The sequence below is a fragment of the Trichosurus vulpecula genome, chromosome 3 (assembly GCF_011100635.1).
Source record: "Trichosurus vulpecula isolate mTriVul1 chromosome 3, mTriVul1.pri, whole genome shotgun sequence".
Classification (NCBI taxonomy): Eukaryota; Metazoa; Chordata; class Mammalia; order Diprotodontia; family Phalangeridae; genus Trichosurus; species Trichosurus vulpecula.
Window position 1 is genome coordinate 435,112,641 of NC_050575.1, and position 12,584 is coordinate 435,125,224.

The 12,584-nt window shown below is 39.0% G+C and overlaps 1 protein-coding gene across 1 annotated transcript; it reads right to left on the reverse strand.

Annotated features, from left to right (window-relative positions):
• Positions 1 to 7,060: 7,060 nt before the first annotated feature.
• On the reverse strand, positions 7,061 to 12,250 carry LOC118843574 (zinc-alpha-2-glycoprotein-like). The gene is made up of 6 exons (XM_036751273.1): positions 12,100 to 12,250; positions 10,404 to 10,664; positions 9,704 to 9,970; positions 8,313 to 8,591; positions 8,069 to 8,185; positions 7,061 to 7,417 (listed from the first exon to the last, which is right to left on the reverse strand). The coding sequence occupies exons 1-6, from the start codon at positions 12,182 to 12,184 to the stop codon at positions 7,386 to 7,388; spliced, it is 1,041 nt and encodes a 346-aa protein (XP_036607168.1). The 5' UTR covers positions 12,185 to 12,250; the 3' UTR covers positions 7,061 to 7,385.
• Between the last annotated feature and the right edge of the window lie 334 nt (positions 12,251 to 12,584).

Consider the following 12,584-nt stretch of genomic DNA (forward strand, 5'->3'; position numbering starts at 1 on the left):
TCTTCAATATTGGATTGTTTAATCTTTAGTTAGTTTTTAATCTATGTTTCTGTTGTCTCTTTTTAAATATATTTTTATTGCATTGTGATCTGAAAAGGATGCTTTTAAAAGTTCTGCTTTGCTCCTTTTAACTATAAAATATTTTGTACCAATATATAGCCAATCTTTGTAAAGATTCCATGAACTTCTGAGAAAAAGCTGTATTCCTTTCTATTTCCATGCAATTTTCTCCAGATATCTATCATATCTAAAATTCTATTTACTTCCTTCACTTCTTCCTTATTTTTTTGGTTAGATTTATCTAGTTCTGAGACAGAAAGATTAAAGTCCCCCATGTACTACTATCTATCTCCACCTGTAATTAATTTAATTTTTCTTTAAAAAATTTAGATGCTATAGCATTTGGTGAATATAGGTTCAATATTGATATTGCTTTGTCTATGGTAATTTTTATCAAAATGTAGTTACCATGTTTAACTGTTTTAATTAAATCTATTTTAGGCATTACTTTGAGATCATAATTGCTACCGCTGCTCTTTTTACATTAGCTTAAGCATTATTAATTCTATGCCAACCCTCCATTTAACTCTGTGTGTATCTCTCATTCTCAAATGTGTTTCTTGTAAACAACATATTGTTGGATTCTGTTTTTTAATCCATTTGCTATCTATTTCTGTTTTATGGCTGAATTTATCACATTGACATTTGAAGTTATAATTACTACTTGTGAATTTCCCTCCATCTTATTTTTACTCACTATTTTACTTCTAACCTCTCCTTTTACCCCATCCATGTTACCTTATCTTCTCCCTTTACTCTTCTACTCTTTATTTTATTCACTCCCCTAAGAGTGACTCCCTTATCCTCTCTCCCAGCCTCCTATTCTTAATCTATACGGACCTCCAAAAGTTCCTCCCTTATCTTCTCCCCTACTCTTTTAAATATTAATCTACACACCCTTCTAAAAGTTCCTCCCCCATGCTGTCCCTAAGTTTTCTTACATCTCTACAATTCCAGAAGACTTCTAAACCCCTCCAGATGTTCATGTTCTTTCCTCTACAACCCAGATGAGAGTAAAGTTCCAATATTGCCGGCTATATACCCTCACCAGCTTCCTCAGTATTGGTTTAATTTTTCACACCCCATTTTATGAGATTATTGCTCCTTTTTACCTTTTCTCTCCAAATTTTATTTGTCAAAATCACCCCATCATACACAACTCATTCTCAACCTTTCTTTCAAGCTACCTTAGCAATGATGATAATTTTAAGAATACTGACGACATTTTCATATATATGAAGTAAACAGTTTGACCTTAATGAGTCTCTTATAATTAGTCCTTAATGTTTTCCTTATATTTCTTCTGAATATTTTATATCAAATTTTCAATTGAGTTCTGGTTGTTTCATCACAAATACCTAAAAGTCTTTCAGTTCAACAAATGTCCATTTTTTCCATTCAGTATTATACTCAACTTTGCTGGGTAAGTTTTTTTTACTTGCAATTCTAGCTCTTTTACTCATTGAAATGTAATGTTCCAAGTTCTATGGTCTTTTAGTGTAGAAGCTGCCAGGTCTTGTGAAATCCCAACTGTATATCTTCAATATTTAAATTTTTTTTCTTGTTGCTTGCAATATTTTCTCCTTAACCTGGGAGTTTTGAAACTTGGCTATGACATTCTTGTAACTTTTCTTACTGGGATCTCTTTCATCTGGTGAACAGTACATTTTTTCTATGTCTACTTTGCCCTCTTTTTCTATCACTTTAGGGCAATTCTCCTTTTTTAAAAAATATAACTTATTTTCCCCCAATTACGTGCTAAAACATTTTTTAAAAAATATTTGTTTTTTCTTTAAAGTTCTGAGTTCCGGGGCGAAGCCAAGATGGTGTCTGGAAAGCAGGGACCAGCATGAGCTCCCTGCCGAGTCCCTCCAAAATACCATAAAAAATGGCTCTGAACCAATTCTAGAACTGCAGAACCCACAAAACAGCAGAGGGAAGCAGGGCTCCAGCCCAGGACAGCCTGGATGATCTCTGGGTGAGGTCTATTCCACACGGAGCTGGGAGTTGGGAGCTGGGAGCTGGGAGTGGAGCGGAGCAGAGCCCAGCTTGAGCAGTGCAGACCAACCAGACCAGGAGCCAGGTGGAGTGGGACCTAGTGCCCTGAATCAGTGAGCTGCGACAGTTACCAGACTTCTCAACCCACAAACACCAAAGACAGCGGAGAAGGTTAGTGGGAAAAGCTGCAGGAGTGGAAGGAGTTCGTGGTTCAGCTTCTAGCCCTGGGGGCAGGGGAGGTGGGGCAGCTACAGCTGCTGTTGCTTCTGGCCCCAGGCCCACCTGGTGGGAGGAATTAAGTGGCAGATCAGAGCAGGAATGCAGAGCCTGCTGAAGATCTAAGTGCAGTCCAGGTTGGGGGTTCTTGGGGAAGGAGTAGTGCTGGTGTGACAGAGCTGGCACCTCCCCCCCAAACGTGGAACATAGAACTCTTTAGTCTACAAGTAGTCATACCCCACTGAAAAACTCAAGGGTCAAGTTAGTTGGTTGGGAATATGGCCAGGCAGTGAAAATGCACCCAGATTCAGTCTCAGACTTTGCATTCTTTCTTTGGTGACAAAGAAGACCAAAACATACAGCCAGAACAAGTTAACAAAGTCAAAGAGCCTACAACAGAAACCTCCAAGAAAAACATGAACTGGTCCCAGGCCATGGAAGAGCTCAAAAAGGATTTGGAAAAGCAAGTTAGAGAAATAGAGGAAAAATTGGGAAGAGAAATGAGAAGGATTTAACTTAAGATTTTGGGATAAGAATTCATTATTTGGTAAAAATTTTTGGGAAAACTGGAAAGCAGTATGGCAGAAAGTGGGCATAAACCTCTCTCTTACACCATTAACCAAGATAAGGTCAAAATAGATAAATGACCTAGACATAAAGAGAGATATTACAAGAAAATTAGAACATGGACTATATTACTTATCAGACTCATGGATAGGTGAGCAATTTATGAATAAACAAAAGATAGAAAGCAAAGTGAGGTGAAAAATAGATAATTTTGATTACATTAAATCAATTTTTTTTACAAATAAAATAAATGCAGTCAAGATCAGAAGGAACATATAAAATTGGGGGAAAATGTTATAGACAGTTTCTCAGATAAAGGTCTCATATGTTAAATATATAAAGAACTTGTCAAATCTATAAAAATGTGAGTCATTTTCCAGTTGATAAATGATCAAAGGATATGAACAGGTAGTTTTCCAATGAAGAAATTGAAACAATTTATGGTCATATGAAAAAATGCTCTAAATCACTATTGATTAGAGAAATGCAAATTAAAACAAACTTGAGATATCATTTTATACCTATCAGATTGGCTAAAACAATTGAAGAGGAAAGTGACAAATGTTGGAGGGAATGTGGAAAAATTGGGACACTAATCCACTGTTGGTTGAATTGTGAACTGATCCAGCCATTTTGGGGAACAATCTGGAATTATGCCCAAGGGGTTATTAAACTGCCTATACTCTTTGACCCAGAATTACCACTACTAGGTCTAGCTCTGAAGATGACTAGGGAAAAGGAAGAAAACCTATTTATGTTCTAAGATATTTGTAGCAACTCTCTTTGTGGTGGCAAAGAACTGGAAATTGCAGGGATGCCTGCCAATTGGGGAATGGCTGAATAAGTTATGGTCTGTGATTGTGATGGAATACTACTGTGATATAAGGAATGATGAGTTCAATGATTTTAGAAAAACAGAAAAAATTGCATGAAATAATTAAGAGTGAAATGAGCAGAACCAAAAGAATGTTGTATACAGTAATAACAATATTGTTTTAAGAACAACTTTGAGTGAATGAGTCATTTTGACTATTATAAATTCCCGAATTAACTTCAAAGGACATATGAAGGAAGACACTATCTGCATTCAGAGAAAGAACTTATCAATAGAAGTATATATAGAACGATTTTACACATACATGTATACATAAATATGCATGTGTAATATATATGTATGTATGCACACACACACATGCACACATATTTTGTGTCTAATGGTAGCCATCTGTAGGGCAAGAGGGGAAAGGGAAGAAAAAAAGAAATTTATTATATATTTAAAAGGAATAGTAAATTGTACATAATAGATTTGCAATTTCATGTGCAATCTTTTAAAAAATATACTATGTTATGGAAATGCTTGTTTTATCCCATAAATTAAAAATAAAGTGAATAAAAAATTTTAAAATAGAATATACAGTGTTTTATAGGAGGCAATATCTAAAAAGGGATGAAATAATGAAGCCAATGGTCTCATATGACTATATTCAAGTATACTAAATACAAGTCATAAACAGTTAGAGATGTTAATAGTATTAGTAAATATAATTCTTCTATTGTGCAGTGGTAGGAGAAGCATGAGAAGGAGAAGACACTTCTAAATGACCTATCAAACTTGTGGGTAAAGGTCTCTAGGTTAATCTCTCTTTATACCTCCATGACCAACCTAGCCATCCACCAAGCTCATGGGAAAAGTAGAGACAAAAGAGAAGAGTTCTGGAATTTCTTATGTTAGGATAACCATACACCTACAAGGAGGCATATTAGACCATATAGACATTTTACTGTAAAGAACTTTGGATTTTGAGTGAAAAAATTTTCTAATGCTAAAACTGTTATTTATTGCTAATTTTCTTTATCCTGGCTAAGTCACTTAATATTTCTAAGTCTCAATTTACTCAATCTAATATGATCAGGATGTACTAGCTTATTTCCAAAATCTTTTTGGATTCTAAAATCTATAAAAATTATAATATTACTGAGACTTAGAGGGATGTGATTCATATTTGCAATATGAGGTAAATTGAATTAAAAAGCAAAAAAGTTAGATAGAAGAGATGACAGTATAGCGTTGTAAATCTAGAAGATGCAGTTTTGTGATGAAATTCACAGTTGAGATCAATCTTGAAAGCATCTAAGTAATAACCAATGGAGGGAGAATCACAAAGAGAATTATGATGGGAGAATACTACAGATCATAAAGCCAGAAACAGGAAATAGATGATGTCTTTGAGAAACCGATTATAAAGATGTCACACTGTCATGATAGTCTACTGATGGGGGCTTTATCAGGATAACTGTTAAAGATCTTTCTGCTGAAATCATAGCAGATGAAAAATTCTTGCCTTACTGACAACTCTTTTCTTTCTTTTTTTATGTTTCAATGCAACTGATATTCAATGTATCTATAGTCCCCAACTTGTTTCAGAAAGAAGGGAAATATTTTTAATTATCTGTTCTCTGGGGCCAAGATTGGTCATATTTTCATCTTAACATAATTGCTTTTTTAACAAATACTTTTATATCATCAACAATTTTGTCACTTTTGTTGAATTGTCATTTTCACAATTGAAAAGTTGAGGGCCACAAGACCATGGTACTCTCTAAGTAAGAATGATTCTGGCATTTTAATCAAAACAGCAAGCACATATTGAATAATGATGATATGCTTCAACACTTTGAAGGAGCTGAGATCTCTTTGATGTCAATTATTCCTCCACTGACACCTCTTGCTACTCTTCCATGGATAACATCTTTCAAAGGTAAATGGAACCTCTTCTACATCCCTGATTCTGACCAATATATAGAAAAAGATATTGATTGTTGAAGTAAAATTGATGAGGATTTTGGGAGGCAGTGACAACAGCTCCTGCTAGTAAGCATTTATGATAGATAAAGAAATGAAAGTGAGGCCATTTCTGATTGCATCATAGATTTTGAGAGAGTGAATGTCAAAGTTTTGTGACCAATAAGAGGTAGCATCCCATGGGCCACAATTCTACTAGGAAAATTCTATCAAGAGAGATTAAATGCACTGTAAAATAGACACAATTATGATGAAGAAGAAAAGGAAAGAAGCTGTTTAAAAGAAATGTGGTTGCACAGGGTACTTATTTCCCTGCTCAGCTTTTCCAGACATTTATAAAAGATGGAAGAATCTGAATATAAAAGAAAGGTAATGTACAATGAGGATGATCTTAGAATCATCGAGCTGAAACTTATGATGAAAACTCAACACAATCATAAAGAGCTTTGTACTTTTTAAAACTACATTTGAAACAAAAGGAAAGCTCAAAGAAGGAAGGGGACCACATCTCAGAGTGAATGGAATGACGGTAAGAGATGGCAGAACTACAATTAGGTGCCAATCAGTGTGAATAAGGAATTCAGTGAAATATCATGTTATTCAAATTTACACTGTGTATTTCTTTAAGTATGGAACAAATGATCATTTAAAAACATAATTATAACTTCAAAAAATATAAAAATACTTCTGTTGTTTCTAGCAAGAAAAGTGTTAGAACATAGAGATAAGGCACAGAAATGGCTAACAAAGAGTTGAAACCTGTGTAAGAAGTTTATTAGAGAGCTTCTGAGCATCCTCAATAAAACTAAGTCAGCAGACTTGGATTAATAACATTTTAGGGTACTTAAAAAAGTCCTTCACAATTTATTGCCAAGCTATTGACAGTGATCTCTGAAAAACTGTGGTGAGCTAGAGAGGTTCTTTGGGTGTGGAAATGGAAAAATGACCTAATGCCATTTTTAAGGGCATTTCTAAGGGTTGTGATTATCAAGACAATTCTATTAAACATTACTATGTTATACAATCCTTCCCACTCTGCCATTTTTTGGGTCCAGACCCATGCTGTCATAGATATGGGAAAATCCCAGTGAGGAACTCCCTCTACCACTGAAGATTTGAATCTTCTACAATTAAGTCTTAAAGAGTTGCCTCAGGCTCTGAGAATGACTTGTTCAGGGTTACACAGCCAGTATGTGTCACAGGTGAGACTTGAATCTAGGTCTTCATAACTTCAAGAGAGGGTCTCTGTTCACTATAACATGCTACCTCTTACTCCGGTCATAACAAGTACTCAATAAATATTTGTGGTAATGAGCTGAAAGGGATGAGTGACTGATTTGTGAGCATCAAGCAAGGGCAGTTTGATTACTTAGAGCCTCTGTGGTTTGTGATGACTTGGATGAAGCCATAGATGGCCTGTTTATCAAATTTAGAGATGACTCAAAGCCAGGAGGGACAGCTAATGCCATTGGATGATTATAAATAAAACCAATGGCCCAACCAGATCAAAAAATCTATCTTTAAAAGGCAGAGCAACAGGCAGAATATAATAAGATCTTGGAGCCAGACAGGAATGGAGTTAACCTTGATTGCAGATGGGGTGGTCAGGATGACAGTTTATGGGTCCTTCCACTTAGGCTCGAGACCAGAGGCTGAATGCTTTCGGACTAGGACAGAGTCCCCAGGCTGGAAGTGGTGGAGGTGGTCAGAAGTTGGAGTAGGCGGAGGTTCCCAGACAGATTTATGAAGCTGAGACTGGGTATGTTGCATACGCTGTAGGAATTTAATGAGGGAAGTGTTAATAGGAGCGGGCCACCCAAAAAGAATTTCAAAGGGGTCAAACCTAGTTTATTAGGGGTGCATTGGCTGCGGAGCAGGGCCAGAGGGAGCAGAATGACCCAGTTCTCCTGAAACTCTTTAAGGGTGAGGTTTGCTCATTCAACCTGACCAGAGCTCTGGGGCCATGGGCACAATACAATTTCCATTCTGCCCCTAAAGCTCTGGACACACCCTGTGAAACACCTCTGATTATTCTTAGTGACACAATCTTTAGCATTTCCATCGCTAGTGCAATGCAAATATTATATACTTGCTACTTCTTGAGAAGAGAAGAGAAACATAACAGAACAAGATTTAGATTTCTGGGCTATAACTTCAGATATAACATAGCACCCTCAATAACATGCTGGGAAGTTGCAGGTATATAATATGCTGATATGTCTATTATTGAGGAGTTTTTGATGAGGTATGGTTTAGACTTCATAGCCTCTGTGTCCCACTTTGACTCTGACATTCTGGGATTCTCTTCACAAAATATTTTCCTCCAACCAGTTATTGAGGTTGCTATAATAGCAATATCTCCTGTCTCCCAGGGATCTTTCCTTCCAATACTTTTCTCTCACCTCTCTCTCATTACAGCCATACCTGACTTCCTCTTCTTCCATGCTCTGAAGGCCCCAGTGCAGCTCAGCAGTAGGATGACAGCCAATACAATGCCCAGAGCCAGGGCCCAAGGCTTCTCCCTTGTGGGTTTTTCAGGGACTATAGGGAGAAAGGGTAGAATGTAAATGTGTATACATTCAATGAAAGAAGGGGGAAGGGAATGAAACTACCCCCTGGGACCTGGAATCCTGGGGATGTGATGAGAATACCTGGATGAAGCACTGACCTGGATAGACAGCAGGGGTCTTCAGCTCAATGTGTTCCACCACACAGGTATAACTCATCCCTGAGTCCTCTGGTGGGAGCTCTAAGGTAACTTGGAGGTAGAAGGTGTTATCCATATTGGGCAGGGTGCCACTGGAAGTCTCCTTCCCCCACACACCCAGCTTTCCATCCTTCTCCCAATGCAGCAGGATGGAACGAGGGTAGAAGCCTGTGGCTGTGCAGGAGAGAATGGTGCTGCCTTTTGGGTTGACATGGCGAGACACGGTCACCTCAGGGGGCACTAGGAGCAGAGATCAAGAAAGAAGGCGTCATGTCACTTATCTCCGTGAATGTTTGATGCTTCCCTTGCCTCTACTTTCATTGATGTTCTCAATGTCCTTAATGAAACATCCCCTATCCTGTTGGATCCAATAGACTGGGTCATTGAGAGTAACATGATAGGTTATACCTCTTTGTATCTCTTTGGACACCTAGAAGAATGCCAGGTAAACACAGGTTACAGAGTCAACATCTGTTGATGTTGATGACTACACTATCAGAAGCTTTCTGAACTATCTTCAAGTAGTTTGGCCTGCTATGATGGATTAAGAGCAGAATATTCTTTAACAAGTCAATATTCATATGATTTGTGATTTCATCAGTGAGAGTCCTTCTAATGATGAAGGTTGCAGACCACCTAGGCTATCCATCATGTGTTTCTGTCATTGCCCTCACAAAACCCAACAAAATAAAAATTAAACATTACCTCAGATCAAATTCCTGGTCATGATGTTCTAAATTTGGCTAGATGACTAACTAGACAGCAGACACAAAGTCCATCATTCTTGGGGCTGTACAGAAAGTTTTTCCAGCTTGGTAGGACACAGTAGAGTATTATTCAGCTCTCATAGCCTTTGAGCTCCTAGGGTCACTCTTATGCCTTAATGAGGCATGCAGGAGGAGTTTAACTTAAGCAAAAGAAATAAAGAAAGATGCAAGGAAAGACAGAAAAAAGAAGGAAGGAAAGAGAAAAAGAAAGGAGCAAAGGGAGGAAGGAAGAAAAGGACAGAGAGAACAGAAAACATGAAAGAAAGAAGAAAAAATAGAAAGATAAAAGAAAGAAGGAAAGAAGGACAAAAAGAGAAAGAAGTAAAGGAAGATAAGTAGGAAAGAAAGGATGACAAGGGAAAAAGAAAAAGAAAATAGGAAATGAGAAAAGAAAAGAAGAGCAAAGAAAGAAGGAAAAAACAAAGAACCTCAACTTTTTTTACATTCTCTGATTTCCCCATTGTAAGTTGGAGCTATGGTCAGAAGCTATGGATCTTGCATGTTTCTCTAGAGCTCCACTTAATAAATAGAATGATGGGGTGACCTGGACCTCCTGGGAGGAGATGGGAAGAAGCAAACACTCACCATTATCTTTTAAGTTTTTGTACCCAACGATTTTCCTCATCAGGTCAACACAATATTCATTCATGTAGTGTTTCCTTAGATTGGTCCAGAGGGGACTCTCCAGAACACCCTGGAATTTCTTGCCTTCAGGCTTTAAGTACTCCCAGTGCCCAATTTCTTCATCTATCCTGCAATACTCCTCTCCATTCCAAATTAAATGGATGTGGCTCTTTATCTTGATGTCATTGTCTATTTCACAGTCTGCAAGGAGCTGCCCGGTGTGGTTTCCTGTGGAGGGACATTGGGGTGGGTTCTTTTGGGACTGGTGAAGAGGGAGAGATCAGTAACTAGGGTCAACTGCAGCCCATCCCTAACCAGAGGGTCTAAACAAGGGTAGAGAGCCCTCAGCCTCTGAGTTCAGGTTTATTGATTAAGAAAATTTAGAGAGCAGTGAAAGTTCTTGGGATGGAGGCAGAGGTATCTTAGAAGGATTATAGAAAGAGATGGTGACCCACGATATTGAACCCACTGGATGAAGCCTAAAGGCTCAAGGATGGATTCTTTAACGCTCTTTCTCCAGGTTAGTAAATAACAATGGACTGGGACAAGGACATCTATTTCAGTGGTAGGGTCTACTGAGGATGGGTCTATTGGACTTGAAAGAGAAATAGACAAGGTATGATGACAAGATGGAAAGGGGAGATGAGTGGGTCTGACTTACTGTTACGGTTAGTATCATTCTTTCCCAAGTGGTACATCATCCAGTGGAGAGTTTGCTCATGGTCCACCAATAGTTTATGCATCTGGGTAATGTAATCGATTCCCACTACTTTGATGACCCAGGGTATCTTGATAATCCTTTGTTGGTTTATGTTTCTATAGTATCCCAGCTCAATATCATCAATGAAGTTAATTGCACTTAGTTCCAAGACAGAGTTGGGTGAGCCCACTGCAGTGAACTGACCCACATGCTTGTGGTGAGCTAAAATTATTGGAAAAAAGGGAAGAAAAGAAAATTGTGTTTCAGATTACCAGAGGACCAGTGTTTCCTCTAATTCATTCTTTTGCCCTTCCTCTGCCCTCACCATAAGTAAGGGTAACTATAAAAATTACCCCCAAATCTAAATATCCAACTCTCCCTCCCTCCCTCACCCCCTCTCTTTCTTCCTCTCTCTCTCCCTCACCAAGAATCACCAGCTAGGTGGTGCAGTGGATAGAGTGCTGCGATTGTAGTCAGGAAGACTCCAGCACCCACCTATGCTCTGCAACACTGGGCAAGTGACTTAAGCTCTTCAGTTTGCTTATCTATAAAATTGGTACGATTTTGACACCTGCCTCTCAGGGTTCTTGTGCCGATCAAATGAAACATTTGCAAAACACATGCCACAGTGCCTGGCACAGAAAAAGGGCTTAATAAATGCTTATTTGTTTTTAGAAAAACCTTTTCTTTTGGACATCTCCAGTTAGATTGCCTATAGGGAGGTGAAATACATGTCAAAAACAGAACTTGTTATCTTTCCTCCTAATCTCACTTGTGTTCCTAACTTTCTATTTCTGTCAGGAACACCACCAATATTCCAATGACTCAGGTTTAGAATCTCAGATTCATCCTCCAATATTTGACCAGTGACCAAGTCCTACTGATTCCACCTCCATGACTTCTCTCAAATGCAGTTCTTTCTCTCCATTTACACATCCACTGCCCTAGTCCTAACCCTCATCCTGTCTCACCTGGACTTGTCCAATTTCCTCCTAATTGGTTTCCCTTCTTCGGTTCTCCTCCCTCTCCAGCCAGTCCTCCCCAATATTCCCATTTTCTATTCCTAAAGCTCATCCATCCCTTTCTCTGCATAACTGTAGTGGTCCCCTAAGGCCTCCAGGATAAAACACAAACTTTTCCAGCTAATGGCATTTAATACCACCCATTGCCAGGGATCACTTTGCCTTTGGAGAATTATTTTTTAGTCCTCCCCTTCATGCATTCAACATTTCAGGCAAACTGGTCCACTTACCATTCTTTACACTCAACACTCCATCCTGCAGGTCTTTGTTGAGACTGTCTGCCCAGCCTGGAATGTGATCCCTCCTCACCTCCTGCTTTGAGAATGCCTGGTCTCCTCACTGGTCTCTCTGCCTCAAGCCTCTTCCCTCTTCCATCCATCTTCCCCTCAGCAGCCAATGTGATTTTTCTAAAGCATAACTCTTCACTACCTCACTCTCCTTGTTAAACTCCAATGTTCTCTTAGCTCCAGGATAAAGTTCTTTGCTTGGCCTTTAGATCCTTTCAGAGCATGAATACTGACTGACTGCCTGGCTTTCCTGAAACCCCTTCTGTATAGTGACTGAGTTTCCCCCATCAGACCCAAGTCTCCATGGTCTCTCCCTTCTCTATCTGACCTCTTTCCCCCAAGACTTACCTGCCTCAGTTTCTCTTGAAGCAAATACCCCCAGAATAAGAAGCCAGGCTGAAGAGAACCATATCCACCTCCTCTGACACTCCATGATCTTCAGAAGCTACCTGGCTTCCTTGTCAACCACAACCCCACTTGGGGAGGCTTTAGGCCCTATGTCCTGTGTCCCAGGAACTGCCTAAATGGGAACTGAGGCCTCCTATGTATATATCATGGCTCCCTCCCTTGGGTTGGTTCTGCTGAGGCCCTGCCCCACTCTCATCGTCACCAATTGCGTCTGTTATGAGGCCAAAAGTTTCTCTGACTAGAAGGTATGGGAGAGGAAGTGAAACAGAATCTGTGGTGAGGGCAGAGCCCCTCAGAGCACAGTCACCCCCAAGCACTTCCTCAGAGGCCCAGAGATGAGCTGGTTCAATGCCAAACACCCAGTCATCTTTCCTAAATGTTTGTTGAATCTAGATATTTATAGGTCTGAAAAGATAATCAGGGAG